The sequence below is a fragment of the Lonchura striata genome, chromosome 35, assembly GCF_050655825.1.
Source record: "Lonchura striata isolate lonStrDom1 chromosome 35, ASM5065582v1, whole genome shotgun sequence".
Lineage (NCBI taxonomy): Eukaryota > Metazoa > Chordata > Aves > Passeriformes > Estrildidae > Lonchura > Lonchura striata.
The window spans coordinates 4,891,110-4,914,294 of NC_140737.1; the positions used below are offsets into that span (position 1 = coordinate 4,891,110).

The 23,185-nt window shown below is 49.5% G+C and overlaps 1 protein-coding gene across 1 annotated transcript in view; it reads left to right on the top strand.

The window, feature by feature from the left end:
* LOC146764298 (uncharacterized) overlaps window positions 1-17,530 on the top strand; it is a 40,659-nt gene extending 23,129 nt beyond the window's left edge. The window contains exon 2 of the mRNA XM_085565275.1: window positions 16,433-17,530. Coding sequence (XP_085421401.1) covers window positions 16,433-17,069 — 637 coding nt within the window. The 3' untranslated portion in view covers window positions 17,070-17,530. The remainder of the gene's footprint in view (window positions 1-16,432) is intronic.
* The last annotated feature ends 5,655 nt before the right edge of the window (window positions 17,531-23,185 follow it).

The following is a 23,185-nucleotide window of genomic DNA, read 5'->3' on the forward strand; positions in this document are numbered from 1 at the left end:
CCGACTTCCCGATGCCCCTGCTGCCTGTCCTCGTTAATGTGCACCCTCCTTTTGTATAACAGCCGATATTCATGGCTCTGTTAAGTCTTTGTGCTTCTCCTCGAAGTTCGGGAATGTAGCGGGACTTTGAGCAGCTCTCTGGGTCAATTTGAAACATTTATTGGACCTGATGGTTTCTCCCCTTCTCTACAGGTGCCCGGCCCTATCTCCAGGCAGATTCACTCCTTGACTCTGTTTTGTCCTTCCCGGGTCCTCTTTGGTTTTGGGATTATTCTCGGTGCCCTCATTCCCTGTCCTTTTGTAGCGTTTGTGGATCAGGAGGCCTGGCTGCCACCTGCATGCCCTGGCTCAGCTGCTGGATGAGCTGCACTGCCAAGGTGTGGAGCATGGTAAAAAGATGAGAGTTGCTGCAGCACAGAAGAGGAGAAGCAGCATTCCTTTAACCCCTGGTCTGCCAGTGCACCACAAAATCGTGTCCCATTCCCATCCTTTCCACATTTGGGCCAGAACATGAGCTGCTTTCTTATTTCCTTTGTTAGCTTTTTCACCAGTTTTCCTTGGTCATCTCTGTGCCAACAGTAGTTTGAGTCACTGAGTTTTCCATAAACTCCTCCTTTTTCTGCTAACAGATAATCTGATCCCATCCCCTGGTGAAATGTTGTGTTCCTCATTTCAGTGGCTTGGTCAGCAGGAAGGTCAGGAGTTGGAGTTGTCTGGTTGGTTCTTATTTGGAGGACAGCTTGTAATTTAATGATGCCATTGAAATGATAAATGGTTTATCTGTCTCCTGATAGGAATTGGTTTGGGTTCTCAGGGGCTGGTCCGTGGTGTTGTAGGATTTGTTCTGGTGACCCTTCATCTTTTCCCCATTTTGGCGTGCTCCCTTCAGCTGGGGCTCCATCAATTGACTGATTTTCTCTAATGTAAACATCAAATACTTGTATTCTAACTGATTTTTCTGAACTTGTGGTAGCAAAAACCCCAATGCTCTAATCCACCCTATAAAACATAGACAGTGACAGCAGATGTTGGAGTGGGCAGAGGGATGATCCCCCCCCTTATTTTAGTGAAGTTTTCCCAACATTCTCCATTTGCTGTTTCCCTTTGCAGCTTCAGCCATTTCTGTTGCAGAGTCAGAGATCCTCACCACGGGCTCTGCCTTCAGCTGTGCAAATTCCATCTGTGGGAGATGGCAGAGTTTGGGATGAGGGGGCAGAGGGAATCAGCCCAATTCCAGCCCCAGGCAAGAAACCCAAATACATTGTCCATGCTTTACCCCAGCACTGTTAATTTGCATTTCTTAAGCTCCTCTCCAGGCTGCTGGAAGGAAAAATATTTTCCAGATCAGCCATTGGATGACTCATATGTGGCCACCCCAGAATATGCTGCTTTTATTTTTTCTTTTTAAAGCATATTTTTAAACACACTATTAACTGTTAATGAGTTAAAGGATCACCTTTGTGATAAATGAATGCTCCAATTTATTAATTAATGAAAATTTATTAAATGATCAAAGTATAAATTTAGAGAAAAAAAAAAAGAAGAGCCACAATCCAGGCAAAAAGGGTCAGTGCAGAGCCTGGGTACCGGTGCTGGGTGAGACACAGGTCTGATCGCTACAGCAGAGGGTCCCCTCTGTTTCACACCGACTGTCCTGCCCGAGGCAGAGTCCCTTTCCTTCCTTTCAGGACTGCACATATTCCTGTGGAGTTCTTTCTCTGCAAGGAGCTGAACAAAACCATGGCTGGGGAGTGATAAACATCCAGGGAACAAAACCATGTCCGGGGAGTGATAAACATTCACGATGTGTTCCCAGAATCCAGGAATCCAGTAATCCAGTATTGAGATGTATCTCACAGATGGCTCCAGCTATCTCAGTCTTAGATATTTATCAGGTATTCATCATCCTGGTGGATCACCTTGAGGAACACCCATCTGTGGGCTGGCCACATTCATTCATTTGTAAATGAAGATCTCCTTCCTCTTGTCCAGGTGGTTTCAACACTGTGATGCAATCCCCGACACTGACTTGTGTGCTTAAAAATCTTTTTATAAGGGTATTTCTTACCAATACATACATAAAATATATATGGCAATTTTTATTTGCATGAATTATCCCATATACACAAAACAATCCCTCCCCTTCTACATAAACATAGTAATTCCTGCTTTCTAAACTTTCTACATAATTATGTGTGACTTTACTTCTACCCTGTACTACTATCCCATTTCCTAGTTCTTTATAAGGAGAGAAATCTCTTAGTTCCCTCAAGGCTTATTATCCCACTCTTGTCTTGGAATTCCCTGGTACAATTTGTAGACATCCCCTTCTCCCTGTATCTGCTCTTTGAATCTGGCCAAAGCACCTGCTGCCCTACCGTGTAGATTTTCCTCCCCCAATTTCATTATTTTTGATACCTGATTTGTTTTTCCCATAGCACATTCTGGGTCTGTGGGCATGGCAGCCACCTGCATACCCTGCACTACTGAGTGTATCGACCTGATAAAGCATGGTATCAGGCAGGGTAGGAATATGATCCCAGCTATTGAACACAATATAAAAAAATATTACCTTTTTCCACCATGCTCCATCAAACAGATGATCCCACCAGGATGCTTGGAGTACGGAGTTCCATTTTTGTACTGGGACATGTGCTACCCTTTTAATTTCTGTCACAGGCCTCTGATGGTTTCTCCATAGTCATCAATCTCTATAGAGCATTATGATTCATTAAACTTTCCACAGACCCCTACTCCCTCTGCTAGTAAATAGTCCAGGGCTATTCTGTTTTGATACACAAAGGCTCATTTGGGAGTCTTGTTTAGACAACAGCTCAAGGGCATTTGAGGTGTGGTTAGAGACCATGTCTACCACTGCCCAAAGTCTTATTAGTCGGTTTAACAGATAAATTGGGGTCCTATACCCCCAGCTTTCATCCTGGGCCCATGTTGCAGGACCATAATCCTCTATTATTCTTTCTGCTGGCCACTTCTCGCCCCAGGTCTGACCCCCACCAAAGATAGGGAATTTCTTTTTCAAATCCCTTCTTCTTCTGCTCAAAGTTTCGTATAAGGGGGCCCCTAGTGAGCTGTGTTCTGATTGAGGTAGGGTAAAGAAAACGTGTCTGATCAATTGAATAGTGCATGATCCTCTCCACCACTGAGGTAGTTTGCTGTATGCTTTCTTCCCACAAATCCAATATAAACCATTCAGGGGCTTTCCACCTGACTTTTGTGTTTTTGGGTTTACTCCAGAATCCTCTCAATTCATCTAAGGATTGGTAAAGGTTAGCTCCAGAGCCTTTGTTCCAGCAGTGTTCGATTTTTTTCTCTCCATTCACATTTAGTGCCTTTTTCCCAGCTCCAGTACCCTACTAGGTACCTACTAGGTACTGGAGTACTCCAGTAGGGATTTCTGGCTGCCAGATTCTGCTTTTGTTAAAGGAATTTACTGTTGGAGTGGACAGACATGAAGTGTATCCCACCATTTCAGTGTGCTCCTTTCCCTCCCTGCTAATGCAAAATGTCCCAATTATAGCATTATCCCATTTCAGGAGTTGATCTAGAGCTAAGCTCTCACCTTTTCAAGGCCACTTCTCTGCAGACTTGAGCCCTCTGCAGATCCAGCAATTGGACAGCCCCAATTCTGTTGCAGTTTCTTGCATCAGATCCACAAATAGGTTTTGATTGGAGGCAGGGAAACTCCAACTGGTATATTGTTTTTTGAGCTGATCATATTGCTCGCTTAGGGTTCTCAGCCTTTCTTGCTCCATCCTTCTTTTTCTCATCTCTGCCTCTTGTCTTTTTAGTTCCTGTGATACCTGTTTAATTTTGCTCTCCGGGTCCACTCCCTCTTTGTTCTTGAAAAGCAGAACATCCTGTCATATTGCAAACAAACACGGTCATCCTAATCCTCTAAAAGGTCCAAGATAACTGACTCATTTTTGAGGGACATCTTGGTCTCATATTTTAAGTTCTTCCCGACCCAGTATGTCTGTCCACCCATAACACACATTCCCAAGTGGTTATTGTCATAACACAGTGGGTTAGCCTGAAAGTATGCTACAAACACTGACTCCATCCTTCCCCCAGTCCATACTGTGCGGTTACATTTATCACAGATCGGGACAGATATCTGTTCAACATTTCTTTTATGTTCCTTGTGCTCTGACTGCCCGTCCTTGGGGGTCGCCCTTTGTGAGTAACACCTTATTCTTTCTTTTAGCTTGCGTATCCCCTGCTGGGTGCCGTTTATGGGACAGTGCCCGCTTATCTTACCCTTGCCGCAGTTCCTTGGGGCTGGGGCTGTCGGAGCCTCCGATTCCCCGTGTGCTCTCCGGACAGTCTGTATGCAGAGCCCGCACCTTCACCGGGGCCTCACACCTCTGTGCTGGGCCAGTTAGTGCAACGCGTGCTGGTCCTGAGGCACATTGCTGGACTCAGATTGATCAGGATCCCCACGATTATTATTCCTCTGCCTTTGCCTGTGCCCACTGGGTTGCCACCAGTGGTGAGTTAAACCATTTTCTCAGCAGCAAGAATAGTCTTCTGTGGTGTCATACCTGGACTGAGCTGCATACCTCCGTTTAAAGATGCTCCACCTTGGTAGTTTAACTGTATCTGCACTGCAGGGTACTTTATTTAACCTCCGGCACTCAACAGTAATGATTTGAGCTTTTGATCTCAATTTTCCCCTTAGCCTGTTTTGAAACAAATGAAAGCAGATCTCAGAGTCCGCTTCGATTATTCCTAGGCTTGTGGCAAGCTCTTGTTGCTGTCGAGGCAGGATGGGAATGAATAGACTTGACTCAGAAGGCTGCTGAGAGTAAAAACTCCCATTTATTCAAAATACACAGCTCTTTTATACAGAGCTTTGCAAGGATCAAATCTATTTGTTCTGAAGTGAAAACAACCCAGACCATTGGTGCAAAAGGGCTTGACACACAGTGATAGAACTTAACTATAAACAATGTGAAAAACAAGAGAAATAAAGCATTATTTACATTCTTTCCCAGCTCTTTCCCAGCTTTTTGCCTGGCTAGAAACTCTCAGTTTCTTTCTTTGACTGAATCTGAGACCCACAGCTCTAAGATATGGCTAGTTCCCCTTCTAGGCACTTATCACATAAACCCTTTGGCCAATATTCCCTTCTACAGTGTGTGACCCAAACCTTGTTACAATACTCACATTTGAAATATACAAATGGATAACATTCACAATGAGGTTCAGTGCACGTTATCAGATCCCTGTCAGTCATTTACTTGGCCACCACAAGGTTATCTTCAAATCCCCAGGAGGAGAGGTGACTTTGCACTCTGGCATCTCTTCCTGGTGCTCGACCTTCTTCACTCGGGATGCGTGTGTCCACCCCTTTTCTGCTGTTTGTATTGCTGTACCTGTGGTTAAGAGGACAAGAAAAGGGCTTTCCCAGTGAGGTGTCAGTGGGGCTTCTCTCCACGTTTTTATGAGCACTTTGTCCCCGGGATGTACTTTATGTGTGGAAAAACCTAAAGGGGCACCTTGTGTTATTCCCTGCTTCCGCAATTCCTGCAGATTCTTACTTATGGCTATGAGATACGGCTGTGTCTGTGCATCTTCTATCCTCGGATGCCCCACTGGCATGCCATGTTCATATGGCATCCCATACAGCATTTTGAAAGGTGACACTCCAGTCTCGGAGTGAGGCATGGTCTGGATATTCAGCAAGGCTAAGGGGAGGCACTTTAACCAGGACATTTTTGTTTCCAGAATCAATTTTGCTAATTGAACCTTTAATGTTTGATTTATCCTTTCAACTTGTCAGAGCTCTGAGGCTGCCATGGGGTGTGGTATTCCCACTGGATCCCAACAGCATTGGCTTGTTGTCTAATAATTTTTGAGGGGAAGTGTGTCTCCTGGTCCGCATCTATGTATTTTACTAACCTATATCAGGGTATGATTTCTTCTAGTAGAAATTTTGATACTGTCTGAGCCATCACCTGAGAGCTCAGGAGGGCTTCTACCCTGTGGGTTAGTTTGTCCACTATTACCAATAAAAATTTATATCTCCCCACCTTAGGCAGATCAGTAAAATCTACCTGAATCCTTTTGAAAGGTCTGTATGCCACTGGGTGACTTCCCAGTGCCACCTGCCGTGTTTTTGCCTGATTAATCTTTTGACAAATCATACCCCCCTGCACCTCTTGTTTTACCAGTTCATAAATCCCCTTGCACCCGAAGAATCCAGGGAATTGCTCTGCCAGGGCCTGGACTCCCTGTGTGTTTGTTGATGTAATCTCCTCAGGATGTTTCTGCTGTAGTCTTTAGACAACAGCTCCCTCCCATCTGGCAATTTCCACTTACCTCCTTCTAGCTGGCCTCCTATCTTCTTGTACCCCTCGATTTCCTTCAGGAAGGGGTGGGGAGGATATTCCTGTACCTCCCCTTCTTCGATTCCTGGGGTACTTACCTTCATTAGAGGCATGCTTTTGGCCTCTTTGTCTGCTAAATTGTTCCCTTGGGTCCTGAACTGCATTCCTGTCTGGTGCCCTTTCACATGGAATATGGCAATTGCCTCTGGCCCCCTTATAACCTTTAAGATTTGCCTGATTATTTCTTCATGCACTAGCCTCTTTCCCTGAGTATTGAGTAACCCTTGTTCTTCCCAAATCTTTCCAAATATGTGTACCACCCCAAATGCATAATTTGAATCTGTAAAAATTGTTCATTTTTTCCCTTCTAATTTCCACAGGGCCCTCAATACTGCGTACAACTCACAAGCTTGTGCTGACCATCCGGGATTCAGGGGTCCTGATTCCACTACCTCCCTGGTTTTGCCATCAGGAAATATCCTGATTTCCTTTTCCCATCTATGACCCTTGCAGAACCACCCACAAACCATTTTTCACCTTCTTCTACATCTGGCCTTATTTTGATCTGCAGCTCCACCACTTCTGCGCAGTCATGGGAAGGCACTCCTGCGGCTTCCCCAGCCAGGAATCGCGCGTGATTTTGCACCGAGGTAGTTCACAATTCCAAATCCCGGGAGTGGATTAATACAGCCTCATATTGTAGGAGCCTGGCGTCAGTTGGCCACTTGTCAGCCTTTTGCTGCAGAATGCCCCGACGGTCACCTGCGACCAGGGACCTCAGATAACGGGAAGCTGGACAGGACAGAACACACATCCAACCAATATGATTAATGCAACGTTCTCCATTTATTCGAGAGAAGATGGCAGTTTTTATACACTTCTATATAGTTTATAGTTTACAAAGCACTCTCATTGGCAAGCTAACATTGTTTACCTTTGTCTTAAAGTGGCCTAAACCTTACACTATAAACCTATACTACTTTACACCCAGACAGCCCAGTGCTTCGCATCACACCTTAATACAATTTCTAACTGCGCCACAAGCTCTTCATTTCTAACTGCGTCAGAGGCTGGAAGGCCTCACAAGCCCCAAATCTGTGGCCTAGACTGAGGGGTAGCTCAATTCTCACTCCAGACATAAATCATGCCCTCTCTCTCAGAAATTCTGTAACAGTCACCTTCTTAGCCTCCTCCACCAATACTGTCACTGCTGCAATTGCTTGTAAGATCCCTGCTTACAGGATCTAAAAGCTTTGATACATACCCCACCAGCTTCTTGGCCCCTGCCCAATCCGCGATAAAACCCCATGGGCAGTGTGATTACTGATGTCCAGGAACAACTGAAAAGGTTTCTTTACATCAGGGAGGCTCAACTCTGGAGCTGCTGCGAGGGTTTCTTTTAATTTCTTGAAACCCTCCTCATCCTGCTCTGTCTACTTTAGCTTGTCCGTGATAAGCTTTTCATGAAGAAACTTTTCCTTCTCACTATATCCCTCGATCCATTGCCTGCAGTATCCTGGAAGCCCCAGCAGCTGCCTGACCTCCTTTTTTGTTCATGGAGGGGGTAAAGTAATGATACCTGTTATCCTGTCCGGATCCAGCTTCTTACCTTTTGTTAACCAATGCCCTAGGTACTTGACCTCAGGCTCTGTGAACTGTAATTTCAGTTTGAGACCTTCAACCCTTTTTCCCCAAAGAGGTTTAATAGTGCTATGGTCCCACACATCCTCCTCCCTGAGTCCGGCTGCCAATAGGTCATCTACGTATTGTAGTAATTTGGTCCCTTTAACGGGCACAAACTCACTTAAGAGTTTTTCAATAGCTTGTCCAAATAGTTTTGGTGAGTACAGAGAATAGATTTACCACCCTCAAATCTTGCACCAGCCTGTAATTACCATCCGCCTTCTGTACTGCCAAGGTAGGAGTGTAATGTCTTGACATGCACAGTTCCAATGTGCCTTTCTTTCTTAGATCTTCTATTACAGCCTTCAGTCCATTCCTGCCTTTCATGGGAATGCAGTACTGTTTAATCCTGATTGGATCCTCCGGTCTCTGGATCTCAGTGTGAATTGGCTCCATGTTTAACCTCCCCGCCTCTTCCCAAATCACACTTTGGGATTTATCTCATTTTTGTCCTCAGCGGTTATTTTGTATAAACTTACTGTGAGCTGGGAGTCCTGTGCTATCAGGCTTATCCCCAGAGCTACCATTAGATCGACCCCCAGCAAATTATAATCTGCTTCTTCTACCAGTACTATGTTCCCCAGACAAAACTTATTTTCTATTTCCACATTTGTTAAAACCGGAACCTTAAAGGGTTCCCCTTTAGCCCCAATGACCACCATTGAATCCTTGCTTTTAGTACATCCAGGTGGCATTCGCTGAACTGTAGTTCTTTCTGCGCCTGAATTGACCAAAAACACCAATTCTTGTTTTTGGGGTCTAATTTTTAATTTTATCAAGGGCTCTCCAGGTGTTCTGGACCCCAAATTATAAAGCCCCTGACACCTCTAATCCTCCTGGAAGATCTGTTCATCCTTCATTCTCTTATTACAGTCTCTTTTAAAGTGCCCTTTCTGTTTACAGTAAAAGCACTCAGGGCTGCTTACCTGTTTGTTTATGCCTTTCTTCTGAGAGGGGTTAGGTTTTCCCTGGGGCTGTTGTGTTTGTGCCAGCTTTCCGGGATTTTGTATCTGCTCCTGTTTTTGCACTTCCCTTATTGCGCCACCAGTATCCTTGCCTGTGCTTTTTATTTTTCATCATTCCTTCTCATGTAAACCTTCTGTGTCTCCCTTAACAATTCTTGGAGGCTTTTCTCTTGACAAGTTTCTATTTTTTCTAGCTTTTTCCATATGTCCTCCCATGATTTAGCAACAAATTGTGTTTTAAACAGAATAGCCCCTGACAGGTGAATTAGGGTCGGTATCCGAATACATTTGGAGGCTCTTTCTCAGCCTCTCCAGCCATTTGGTGGGTATTTCATCCCTCCCCTGGCATTCCCCCAATGCTTTACTAATGTTCTGTCCCTTTGGTACCATCCCCCAAATTCCCTGTATTACCATGTTCCTTAGCCCTATCATTTTAGACTGATCCTTCTCTGCCTGGGTGTTCTATGATGGCCTCTGTTCAGGCTTTCTCTCGTGCCACTCCCTCCCTGGGGATTCCTGTGTTCTCAATCATTTATTGCAGCCTGCCGTATCATGTCCCGTTCCTCGGTGTTGAATAACGACCTTAGAATGGCACAGATGTCATCATATGAATAGATGATGTTCCCCAAAAATTCATCCAGCCTCTCTGCCACCCCTAGAGGATTATCCATTAATTTCCGCATTTCCTTGCTGAAAGCTCTTACATCTCCCATATTGATCGGCACATTTACGTACCCAATGACTCCGGGAGCGGTTGGTACTTCCCTTAGAGGGTAAAGACTGGGTCTGTCCCCTTCCTCCTCACTATCGTCATGGTTTTCTCTCCGTGTCTTGCACCGTGTTCTGCTAGCTGGAGGATAAGCAGTTTTCCCAGGGGGAGGTGTGTGCCCGGGATCGTCTGCCTGTTGTGGTGCAGGTGGGGCTGGGAGGGACCTGATGGGTCCGGCAGCACCGGAGCCGAGGGCTGTGTGTTACACGGCGGTGCCTGTGCCTGTGCAGGCTGAGGCGGGTGCCCCGCTGGTGCAGGCACAGGGGCCTGAGCCTGGGGAGGAGAATTCAGGTACAGGGGTGGAAGATTGTCCAAGGGCTCTGTCTTGGTTTGAAAAGGCAGGAGTCTGTGAAGGAAGGCAAGAGCCTCCTGTGAAATGGAAAAGGTAAACTCCCTCTCTCCGAATTACCACAATTTCAAAAAAAGCTCTTAGGTAAAGATATGGGAATGGGAATAACAGTTCCTTATTAGGAGAAAAACTAAATAAAAATAATAACAATAAAAATGTAATTAGTACAAACAAAACTAGTGATAGAGTAGGAAACCTAACACCCTGAGGAGTTAGGGTGTTGGCAGTAGTCTAGATAAATGGTGGCTGTTTTTCCTGGAGTGGCAGATGAAATGCTGCTGGATTGGTGATCTCTAGAAGGGTGGAGTTTTCTTTGGAGGTCTGGTAGTAGTTGGGCTTGGTCTTCCTCTGGGAATCCAGCAGAGAAATGAGCTGCTTTTCTGGAAATCCAGCTAATAGCTGCTCAGTGTCCCAAAAAGTGCAGATTTTATGCAGGTAGGGGTGCTTGGCTCCTCCCTCTGGGTGGAGCATCTCACAATGGGATGATGTAACTTTATCGGTCATGCAGTGAGTCATTCAGTGGTCCATGAACTGAAGATATCTCCCCAGAGGGAGACATTGTTCTTGGAAGAGATAAGAAAACTGCCCAACCTCCAACAGACGGCAGATAGAATACCTGCTTATCTTACAAGTCAGGACAATTATTTCGGAAAGTTATTCTCATAGTGTAATCTTGTCTCTGAAACTGCAGGGAAAAAAAATTTCCAACAATATCTTTAGTGCTAGAGAGTCAAGGCATTCCTTGGTTCTGGCAAAGATGTGCAACAGAAATCATTTCATTCACACATAGGCTGGCTGTGCAGAGAAAATTATCCCATGACATGTGAGTTTTAGTAGATTTTCCTAAATTTATATAGTCTGAACCAATCTAAATCCATTGGTTTAATGTTCATTGCTTCCAAGTTGTGTAGTTTTTAGTATTTGGTTTCCTACTGGACCCAGATTTCTTTGCCTCTGATGTTAATTAGGTTCGAACTCCTGGATTTCCTTCTCAGCCTTTTGCAGACCAGGTGCCTCTAACTCTGCTGGGGGCAGTGTCTGGGGTAGGTGTTGGTTGCTGTTTGCTGCTGGGGTTGATGTTTTGTGGGTATCTTTTGGGGTATTCCCAGTGGGTTGAGATGTTAAACTCATCTCCACTGAGTGGTGTAACAGCCCTTAACAAAACCTTTAAAATTTCTTTCCCCAAGGCAAAGGCAAACCAAGCCTGAGTAGAGAAATAATTTTTTTTTTTAATGAAACTTGCTACATTTTCCACCAACCCAGCTAATGCAGTGTGAGCGTAAGTGAGTGGAACTGTCCCGGTGTGTCCCCAGCAGCTGTGGCAGTGCAGGCCCAGCGAGCACTGAAGCTGCAGCAGTGGCAGCAAGGGCTGGCCCCGGTGGCTGGAGCTGCCCAAGGAGGGTGGCCAGGCCGAGGATTTCAGCAGAGGAGGTGTGGGCAGGCCCAGGGCCTTGCCCCGCTGTGGAGCCCTGGCTGCTGCTGCGCTGCCTTCAGTGCAGGCTCAGGGGGGCCTCCCATCCTCCTGCTGCAGGCGGGAAGTGCAAATCTCCGGGGCTGCAGAGACCTGGAGCCCAGGCTGAGGGGTCCCCCCGTGTTCAGCTGTGCTGGCGGCTGTTTCTGGCCTCGGGGCCCCTTGGCATGGCCCACGCCACTTGGCCACCAGTGGTGCTGCTTTGCACTCCTTCGGCAGAGCCCATGTCCTGCTTGGATGTTGGCAGCAGCAAAGTGCCAAGGCAGGCTCTGTGCCAGCCCAGCTTCCTGGGGGAGAGATTGCACCAGAGACAGGATTCTGGCCACAGACTGCTTTAAATGTGCATCCCTTATCTCCACCCTGCACTAGGTGGAGAACTCTCAGGGTATGGAATTCCCGAGATCAATTGCAAGGGAGTGAATTGAATATCTGCCCTGGCTCTCGCTCTTCTTCTTGCCCAAGCCAATGGCAAAAGCCATACCCATGGCATCTTGGTTTCTATCCCCAGCTTCCAAAGGTGCTTTTTTCTTTCCCTATTCATTCTTTGTACCCATCCTGAGCTGTGGGGGTGCCAGGGGTTCTGGAGGTCCCACTGTATTCCTAAAGCTGCCATAACCCCCTGGAGGATTTTTCCTGTAAAATGAGTTCTGCTGTCTGAGTTTGTTGCTTCTACAATCCCTTTTATTGGAATGATTTCTTTTAGAAATACCTTAATAAGTGATCCAGTGGTTGCTGAGCAGTCAGAATTGCTTTTGCCCCCCTGTTAGGTGAGATGGTGTCACCAGAAGATATTGAAGCCTTCCTGCTCAGGGCATTTCAGTGCCAGGCTCTTACAAGCACACACAGCTGTGCCGGTTGAGCTGACCATGGAGGGTAAGCTGTGCTTTGTCAGATTCCCTTTCCTCAATAACAGCGTGTCGTGGAACTCTTTTCCCTTCTGCTGCCCTTGAAGAGCCATCCACCAAGACATTTTCTGCCTCAGGCCAGGCAATGTCTCCTGAATCTCCCCCAGGCTGGGTCTGGAGCTGTGTCCCTTGAATGCAGTGCTGGGTTTCTTCCCAGCCCCTCTGTGGGCTGTTCAAACAGGAGGCTGGGTTAAACCCTTCCCCTGTGCTCAGTTCTGAATCCTCCTGTGCCACTGAACAAGTTTCACACTGTAATAACCGAGCACTGCTCATCCATTGCGAGGCTCTTTTGCTTATCAAAGCTTGACTTTGATGGCAGACTGGAACAGTCGGAGATCCTGTTGTCATCAGTTTTTGGGCCTCGGTTCCCGTGGAAGCTGTGGCTGCACAATTCTGCAGCCAATGAGGCCACTGTGGCCACTGGGTGAAACATTTTGGCCCAAGAATTCCTTTGGCATGGCCCTGTTTAACATTCACCTACAATTCCAATTTCTTTTCTGTAGGGAGTGCTGTGCTCCAGGACTGTTTAGGTGAATGGAGACGAGAGATCTCTGAAGTTGCTCTTAGGATATGAGGTTTATTAGGGATGGAGAAAGGTCTTGCTTGGAGCTGCCAGATGCAGCACCTGGCAAGCTTGAGGGGATGGGGGAGGGGAGAGAGAAGAGGATGCCTTAGGACAGGGTGGAGGTCCTGAGAGGGGGGAAGATCCAAGAGAGCGTCTGGCCCCTCAGAGACCCCTTATCAGGGGCTTCAAGGTGGGCTGGAACAAGACTTGGGCCAATGGGGTTACAGGCACTTGATGTTTTAGGGGATGAACCATACATTTTGGGGGGTGAGATGGAACAGTCTATTTGACTTTTGGATTTATCTGTAGGTAATGGTATTGTCCAGCCAGTAGGGAGGATTGTTTTCAGCCTGGCTGTATTATGAATAATTATATTTATCCATGCTTCCCAACACTTTTCTGAGTCTGGAAGAGCCACAGCTGAGGCATCAATATTTTTGTTGTTCATTTTCTCAAGTTTTGCTCTCTTTCTCCTGTCCATACCACAATATGGAGGCTGTCTGGGGCTAAAAAGTCCTACAGTCCTGGAACAGAGAATCCTCAGTCCAGGTTGTGTAATTCCCTTCTAATCCTCAGCATTGTCACAGCTCCTTTTTGTTCCTGGGTAGTGTTACTTCTGAGATTGCCCACACCAACTCTGGGTCATTCAACCACGAACCTTCAGTCAAAATATATCCCAAATTTTTAACCTTTTTCTCCACCATTTGCCTTTTTATTTTACCAAGTACTCTGCATTTCCCAGCTGTTCCTTTGTTTTCCCCCTTGTGCTCAGGGTCCCTGCCCAGCCCGTGTGGCAGAGCCGGTGCCTGTCCTGCCGCAGTGTCCAAAGGCGGCCCCCCCGGCGGGCAGGGCCGGCAGCTCCCCGGGGCCGGGCAGCGGCCGGGGCGTCCCGCAGCCTCCTGGGGGCCGGGGGCCACTGCCGGCCCTGCCCGGGGCTGGTGGGGTCAGGCAGCGCCCGGCGCTGAGCCCCGGCTGCCCCACAGCCCCGGCCCGGCCCCGCAGCTCCCCACAGGCCCCAGCCCGTGCTCCCGGTGCCGCACCTCTGCGCCCGGTGCTGCCGCTGCCACCGCAGAGAAACCCCTGGCATCCTGACCTCCTGCTTTTCCTCTCCTGGAAACCGGGGATGGAAAGGATCTGGATCAGCTGGCAAATTTCGAGAATAAGACCCTGCTGAAAATCATCCCAATCCTGAGTATTTTTCTCCTTCTCCTCTTTTCCGTCATCCTTTTTATTACCACATAGATTCCTCCTGCTGCCTCTTGCTGTAATGATATTGCTGCACACTCCCCTTCACCTGATCCCTTCCCAGCACACCAACACCCTCCATTCCCTTGTTTTCCAAATGCCTTCTCAATTTCCCTTATTTCCTCCCTGGGTGTCCATGTCCTTAATTACCTCTGGGGGAATGTGCAAACTACCTCAGCATTCTCGAAAGGAGCCCTTCAGAGACATTTTGGGATCATCATCCCTTTGGCCAGGACCCTCCCTGGCTTTCCCTTTTCTCCCCTCCATGGGTGCCCTGCCATGTTCACTCCCCGAGGATCCCAGGGCACTCACTGATGAGATTTTCAGTGCTCTCTCCCTGCTGACTCTTCTCAGACCCCCTGATGTGTCACTCGTCTGTCTCCTCGTCACTCCCAGGTCCCCAATCAATCCCCGGTGCTGCCGCCAGCCAAGGGAGCCGATCACCCAAAGTGGGTGAGGCACCTTCAGCTGCACTCCCTGCCCGCCGCCCCAGACAGTGTTGGAGGACACAGCCTCCTTTTCATCCTAATTTTCCTGGCCACATCTTCCTCTCCCTTTCCGCATTGACTGAAGTACTTGAGAGGTACAGAATTCCCAATCCACCTACTACATACTCCCATAATATGCTCCCTGTTTTTATATAGCAAATGATATTCATGGCTCTGTTAAGTCTTTGTTTTTCTTCTGGAACTTCTGAGCAGGACCTTGGCTGAGGAGCAGTCTGTGTCATCAGTTAATAACATTTTCTGAGACAGATTGTGTCTGCTGTCACTTCCTTATGTACAGGTCCCTGGCCCTATCTCCGAGGAGATTCAGAGCATCTGTATGTAAAGACACTTTCCTGTTGTTCCTTCCATGGGGTCCCCCGTTTGTGGGACATCCCCCCTGGAGCAGGGTGTCCCCTCTGTGCTGCAGCCCCAGGGCTCGGGCAGAGCTCAGCCAATCAGAGCCCGCGGCGCTGATGACTCACCAGTTGCCAGGCAGACTCGCAGCTCCCCGCGTTCCCCACCTGGACCCACCTGCGCCCCCCCCTCGGCCCCATGGCCCCGCGAGGGGAATTTGGGGAGGTGGGAGTGGGGCAGCGCCAAGGCCGGGCCCCCCCGCGCTGTCCTGGCGGGAGCGGCTGCAGTGGGGACCGAGTGCGGGCGGGAGCGGCCGAGAGCCCAGCGCTGCCCCAGCCCGACCTGCCCCAGCTCCATCCCTGCCCCTGCGCTGGGATGCTGTGGGGCTGGGGGCAAGAGGGAGCCGGCAGTGGGTGCTGGGCCTGGGGGCAGGAGGAGAAGGGAAGGAGAAGCAGGCTTGAGGAACAGAATGGTCAAACGATGCAGGTGGCAGGAGAGGGTGGGATTGTGCAGGAGAAGGAGGAATAGCAGGAGGAAGAGGAGTGTGAGGAAGAGTAGAGACACAAGAGGAGGAGGAGGCGGAGCAGAAAGAGGAAGCAGCAGAAGGTTCCACCCCTCCCTGTGTCTGCAGCCTCCCCCCAGCCCCAGGAGCGCTGCTCCCTCCACATGTAGCAGGTGACTGTGGAGGGGGATCCACGATTTTCATGGGGTGAATCTTGGTGTTTCTGAGCTTGCTTGGGCTAAATGTTGGTGCTTTGGTTTTTTGTAGTAGCTGAATCTTTATGTTTTGGAGAAGGACGTTTTTGCATAGTTCTGACGTTTGGGGAGTTTTTGTTCTGTGTCTTGAAGTTTGTGGGATTTTTGGGCTGAATCTTGGTGTTTTGGAGGTTCTTACAGACACAAGATTCCCAGTGACTTCCTGAGATGAACTTGGGCAATGAGGAACCTCCAGTCCAAGGTGCTCTCCTCTTGTTTTTTCCCCAAACCAGGATTTGTCATTGCCAGGGTGTGGCTGGATGGAGGAGGAGCAAAAGCCCCGGAGATGCTGCAGGAGGAGGAGCTGCAAACCCAGCCCAGGGAGCTGCGGGGAGGAAAGAGCCCCCCTGAGCCAGGAAGGCGGGCGGAGATCCAGCCAGAGCTCAGAGCTGGTGGAGAAGCCTCATGGCAGGGAGAAGCCCCACAAGTGCTTGGAATGTGGGAAGGGTTTCAGGTGGAGCTCCAACCTGATCAAGCACCAGAGGATCCACACTGGGGAAAGGCCCTACGAGTGTGGGGAGTGTGGGAAGAGCTTTGGGTGGAGCTCAGACCTGAGAAAACACCAGCGCATCCACACTGGGGAGAGGCCCTATGAGTGTCCCCAGTGTGGGAAGAGGTTTCAGACCAGCTCCAGTGTCCTCAGACATGAGTGGATTCACACAGAGGAGAGGCCCTACCGCTGCCCCGACTGCGGGAAGGGCTTCAAGCACAACTCCAATCTCACTGTGCACCGGCACATCCACACTGGGGAGAGGCCCTACGAGTGTGGGAAGTGTGGGAAGAGCTTCAAAGACATGTCTGGCCTGATCCAGCACCAGGTTATCCACACTGGGGAACGGCCCTATGAGTGCTTGGAATGTGGAAAGAGCTTTGGGTGGAGCTCTGCCTTGGGAATACACCAGCGCATCCACACCGGGGAGAGGCCCTACGAGTGTCCCCAGTGTGGGAAGAGGTTTCAGACCAGCTCCGATGTCCTCAAGCATGAACGGATTCACACAGAGGAGAGGCCCTACCGCTGCCCCGACTGCGGGAAGGGCTTCAAGCACAACTCCAGCCTCACCGTGCACCGGCGCATCCACACCGGGGAGAGGCCCTACGAGTGTGGGAAGTGTGGGAAGAACTTCTCCAGGAGCTTTCACTTGACCCAGCACCAACGAAGGCACCAGTAAGGGAAGCCCTGTGAGTGCCCCGAGTGAGGGAAGAGCTTGGAGTGAGGGAAGAGAGTGAGGGAAGAGCTTGGTGTGCTGCTGCAGCTCCATCCCCCATGGGAGGATCTGGGCTGGATGATCCCCAGTGACCCCCGTGGGGCAGAGCCCTGGTGCCCCCATATGGGGAATAAAACAGAGAGTAAAGCAATGGAGCTGATAAAGGGGCCCGATATCTGAGGCCTGACTGAGCAGAAACTGTGGGAGACACAGACACAGTTTTAAGTCTCCCTAAGCAAGAAGTGACCAGGCAACATGGTGTGAGACTTTGTGATAAGATAAATGCTCCCAGGTTACTGGATGTCACGAAGAATGTGTAACCAATGGGAAATTGTTACCAAAAACAGAGCCCTCTATAAGCACCATACAAGTAAATCCCTGTATAAACACCTGGTACACTCAGTAAAATTGGCTTTGGTCTAAACTCGTATGTCCCCGTCTCTCCATGGTGGATAACCCTGTTGTGGGTGATCCCCGTTGGGTGGGGGAAGGTGCTGGAGGGATTTCTTTCCCTTCTCCTGGTGCTGCCGTGGTTTGGTTGGTAATAAATTCCCTCCCTGTGCCCAGGCCGGGTCTGTTGTCCCCGTGCCGGTGCTCGGGGCGGGATCTCTCCCGTTCCTTCTCTGCACTGCCGGGCCTCTCCTCAGCCAATGAGAGAACGCGGTGGAGAAGAGTCAGCCAATCAGCGAGAGCGGGGCTGATGACTCACCAGTTGCCGGGCAGACCCGCAGCAGGCAGTGTTCCCCACCTGGACCCGCCCTCCCTGCCCAGGGCCGGCCCCGCCGTGGGGTCCCCCCAAGTCCCTCCCCAGTGCCCCCATGAACTGCGTGGGGAAGGAGTGGGGGGGTCCTTGCCGGGCTCGAGGCCACGAGGAGGGGCTGCGGCCGCCGGCGGCTCAGGAGCTCTGTGGGCAGAGAAAAGGGGGTGACACCGGGCTGGGGGCCCGGGGGAGCATTCACACTCCAGGGGAGGGGGGACACGACCCCTGGGACCCCCCTTTCCTGTGCAGGTAAACTCGATCCCCAGTGCCAGGAAGACGAAGCCCAACTCGGGAGTCCCCAATTCTTGTCAGCATCTTGCTGCGGCAGCATCTAGCAGCATCTCTGGGTGGTCTGCAGGGGTCAGGATCTCCCAAAAACTCTCACAGACACCCAAGCCCCTCCAAGCACTTTCCTGGTCGCTTCCAGCCCACTCAGGATCCCCTGAAACCTCCCTCTTCATTCTGTCCTAACCTCCCCAGGACCCACTAAAGCCCTTCCTGTCCCTCTCAGGATCCCACAGCCTCCTTCCAGTCGTCCCCCACTGCCCCAGGACCCCTAAAGCCTATCCCAGTCCTTTCCCAGCGCCACCAGGACTCACCCAGAGCCCTCCCAGTCTCTTCCCAGCACAACCAACCTCATCCCAATCTCTGCTTTTCCATCCCCAATCTCCATCCAGCTCCTTCAGGCTCACTCTATTCCCTCCCGCTTAAACCTAGTGCACCCAAACTCCCTCCCAGTGCCCAACAGGACATCCAGAACCTCATCCCACCCTTCCCAGTATTCTCCAAACCCCTTCTTAGCCCTTCTAAACCCCCAACCTCCTCTCCCAGTTGAAACCAGGCTCTCTCCAGCTCCCTCCCAGTTGCTCCCAGCACATCCCAGTTGCTCCCAGCACCCCCAGTTCCTCCCCCATACCCCAGTTCCGGCTCACAGGTTGTTCCAGGCTGATGTTGTTGGCAGGTGGAGGTGAGCCCTGCCCGGGCTGGGGTTTCCAGCAGCACCAGGAGCTGGTGGGTCCAGTCCCCGTTGGGGACCACGTCGGTGGCCACCACAGAGAGCTCCTGCTGGCCCTGGAACCACCTCAGCTGGATGGGAACAGGCGGCCAGGGCCGGGCCGGGAGCTCGAGGGCAGCAGAGAGATGGACACGTTGGGGGGCATTGGGAGAGAGTGGGTGTAATAAATACAAAGGTCGTTGTTCATCAAAATGAGTGTTAAAGGAGACAAGAATTTGAACTGAGTAAGGAATGCAACTAGCATAGAAGACTGTGTAACTAATTATATACAAGTTGACTTTTAGGCCAAGGATAATCTGCAAGGAAGATGAGGAGCCTTCATTCCTGCAACCTCCAAGGGCAGAAAAAAAGACCCCCAGCAACCAATTGCACTGGCACAGAGTGCATAGAGAGAAAATACATCAACCGGGATGTATAAAACCAAAAAGGTCAAAGGGGGAAGGTGCGCCGTGGCAGAGCAGAGGCTCCCCGGCTGCCCAGCGCTGTTCTTTTGCTTAATACCGCTTGCTTAATAAATTCTTGTTAATTGATTTATCTATAATTAGCCTCCCCAGTTGAATTTGTCCATAACAAATTTGGTGCCGTGACTCGGATAAGGGTCACCGGGTGGGAATTCCTAATCAGGGAGGCGCCCCGCTGCCTCTGCAGCGGCCCTGGTGCAGGCTTTTCCTTCCCAGACCCTTACCGACGAACCCAAATTCGGTATTGAGCACAAGGGATACCGGTAACCCCGTAATCTTTGTGCACGAAGCCGGGCGAAGACGCAGGACAGCGTGAGTATAAAAGTGGGGATCCGCTGGGTTGGGCTGGGATCCCAGGACATAACGCGTGAGACGTCCTTGTAGGACGAGGCACGGGCAGAGCTCTGAGTAGTGCGGTTTGCAGAGCCCGCGAGGGGCTGGGCACCAACAGGGGCCGCGAGTGTGTGTGTGCCTGAAGGTGGCCTGGGAGATGGGACAGAGGAAAAGCAAGCCCTCTGCTTCCATGGGGACGGGGACCCCGGTAACGCTTCCCCAGATCCCCCCTGACAGTCCTTTAGGTCTAATGATAAAATCTTGGGATGAATATCCTTCAAGGAAAGGGAAGGCTAGGGCAAAAATGATACATTATTGTATAAGAGAATGGGGAGGAAAACAAATCTGTAGTGATAATTTGTTTTGGCCAGTGTTTGGAAACTTCGAGGACTGGATTTGCCAGGCATTAAACATTTATGTAAACTCTAGAGAACCTTTTGATATGGAAGAGAGCAAGTATGCTGCTCTCTGGATAGTGGGGGAAGCAAGAGCAAAACTTTTTGCCTTAAGCACCCAGGGAGGGAAAAAGAAAAATAAAAAGCCTGAGGAAGTTCCAACTGCACCCCTTCTACCATACATACCTCCCCCTCCTCCACGCCGACCAGCACCACCCGCAGTCTACCCCGATTTAGATCAAGGGGGAGATTTTGAGAACCAAGAGGTAGAAATCCCAGAGCCTGTCCCTGAGGAAAATCACTGCATTACTCGTAGTCTAACAAGGGGGGAAAGAGAAAGGGAAGGGCAAGCTCTATATCCATGAAGAGAAGTAGTTTTGGGATCATTGCAGCAAGCTGGGCCCTGGCATGTGCTTATCACACCCTGCTAGATACTGTAGGGCAGCAGATAGAGGAAGGGGGGCAGGGAGATAAATCAGCAGCGATCCCAGTCACTCAGGCTGCAGCCAACAGCCCCGGCTGGAAGCCAGCAGCTAAACCAGACAGTGAGCCTAAGCCAGCAGCTAAACCAGATTGTGAGCCTCAAACAGTGGTTGTTGCTATGAGCACAATGGGCCAGTGATACCTCAGGCCATCAGGGCAGAGATGCCACCTACAAGTGGGCACGAGACCGAGGGGTGGATCTAACCATGGACAGTATTTCTCAGGTGATCCATGACTGTGAGACCTGTGCTCCCATCACAGGCCAAGCGGGTGAAGCCCCTGTGGTATGGTGGGCAGGGGTCCAAGTACAAGTATGGGGAGGCCTGGCAGATTGACCACATCACACTGCCCCAGACACGCCAAGGCAAGCGCTACGTGCTCACCATGGTGGAAGCCACCACAGGATGGTTGGAAAGCTACCGTGTGTCTCATGCCACTGCCCGGAACACCATCCTGGGCCTTGAAAAGCAGGTCCTGTGGAGGCATGGTACCCCTGAGAGGATTGAGTCAGACCATGGGACTCATGTCAAGAACAGCCTTAGCAACACCTGGGCTAGGGAACATGGCATTGAGTGAGTGTACCACATCCCAAACCATGCATCAGCTGCAGGCAAAGTGGAGAGGCACAATGGACTGTTAAAAACCACCTTAAAAGCATTGGGTGGGGGATCTTTCAAAAATTGGGAGCAACATTTAGCAAAGGCCACCTGGTTAGTTAACAGCCGAGGTTCCACCAGTCGAGCAGGTCCTGCCCAGTCTGAGCCCCTGAATATAGAAGATGGAGATAAAGTCCTAGTGGCACATGTCAGAGGTTTGTTAGGGAAATCAGTGTGGATCAATTCTGCCTCAGGTACAGACAAACCCATTTGTGGGATTGTCTTTGCTCAGGGACCAGGTTGTACATGGTGGATAATGCAGAGAGATGGAGCAACACGATGTGTACCTCAGGGAGATTTGATTGTGGGGTGAGACTCATGTGCAAATATCACTTGTTTGCTGGATGTTACTGCCAGTGTCTGTACATGAAAACACACAGACATGAGACAGAAAGAAATGTGTAAGTGTCAAAGGTTTGAGCAAGTGAAATAGAAGGAAATGTGTAAGTGTTGAAGGTTTGAGTAAGTGAAAGATGGAAGTTTTAACTTGATGGAGTTTTTACATGATGTTGAAGATATGGAGATAAGGGGTGGAATGTCCGAGGGTGATGTTATGGTGTTTGTATCTCCAGTCGTGTGTTCTGTTTATGTTTGATATTCTGTTCTCTGCTCTCAGAACTGACTCAGAAAGTGAAGGTTTGTTTTGCCTTGTTATCAGCTGGCTCACCTCCCCCCATGGTCTGCTGTCTAGAAGAGGCCAGTGCTGGCTGGCTTGCTTTGCTTTGCTTGCTGGCTTTTCCTTGATTTGCTTTGCTTTTTTTCCTTGCTTCTGCTTTTGCCTTTGTTTTTTTAAAATTAGTTTTGTTAAGCAGACCAGTTCTTTCCCTGCATTGTTTCTTTTCCCTTTCCCTTTCCTGAATACCATCCAACCTGCTCTGGACTGGGACCTGGGAACCCCGAGGAGCACCGGGAGCCTGCGCTCTGTGATCTGCAGCAGCCATCCCCAGTGCCCAGAGCAATCCCCAGCGCCCAGACCCGGGCGACCACCCCCAGGAGAGACTTTCTGGATTTGTCATCTCTGCAGAGTGGTGAAAGAGTTTTGTTGTCATCTGTTGTTGTTCATTTTTTTAGTGCTGGGAAGGGTTTTGTTTGTTAAATAAACAGGTTCTTTTCCACTTCTCTCAGAGAAAATTCTTCCCGAATCAGGTGGGTGGGGAGGGGCCATGGGGGTTTCTTTTCTGGGGGCTCCTTCCAGAGGTTTTTCTCCCAGATTTGCTCTGAACTAGGACAAATATTTTGCTTCCCATTTCATGGCTGGAGAGAGGGAAAAAAAAAAACAAACAAACTCATTCTAATCATATTTTGGTTCCAATTACTTTGTGTTAGTATGGAGCAGTTACTGGCTTTGTTGTTTGAATTCATAGTGTCTTTTTAGAGTGGAGGCCTGTATGTGTTTCTGGTCCCTAGGGTTTTTTAGAGATCTTAATCCCTCTATGGTCCCTAGGTTTATTTTCTTATCCAGGAATAGCTCCAGTATTGTCCCTAATACGTAGTTTTTGCAGTAGAAGGCCACTGACCAGAATATCCATCAGGTTGGGCTTGGGTGTAATGGCTTTCAGGGGTTTATGAAGGTGCTGAAGTCTGTTCCAGGAATGCATGGCTCATGGTCATGGTTGTGCAGCCAGTTTGTTAGAGGGGAAGCAGGGGATGAGGCTTTTCAGATGTTGCTTTCCTTCTTCTCCTCTGAATCTCTCAGCTCCCTATTAGAGAATGTTCCGTTTCCCCTGACTGTTAAAGAGACCATCTTCCTGGTGTTTAATCTGGTAAGCTTTCTCTCTACAGTCTGCAGTCTCTCTAGAATGAGGGCTGAGATTTCTAGAGGGGCTGAAGAGACCCCTGACCCAGGAATAGACCCAGGTGTGAGAAATCGTGAGTGGTGTGGGAAATGGGGGGGATGGGAATTGGCACATAGACAGTTGTCATGGTTTGACACTGGCACAATGCCAGTGCCCCCTTGAAAATGTGATCCCTCCCTTG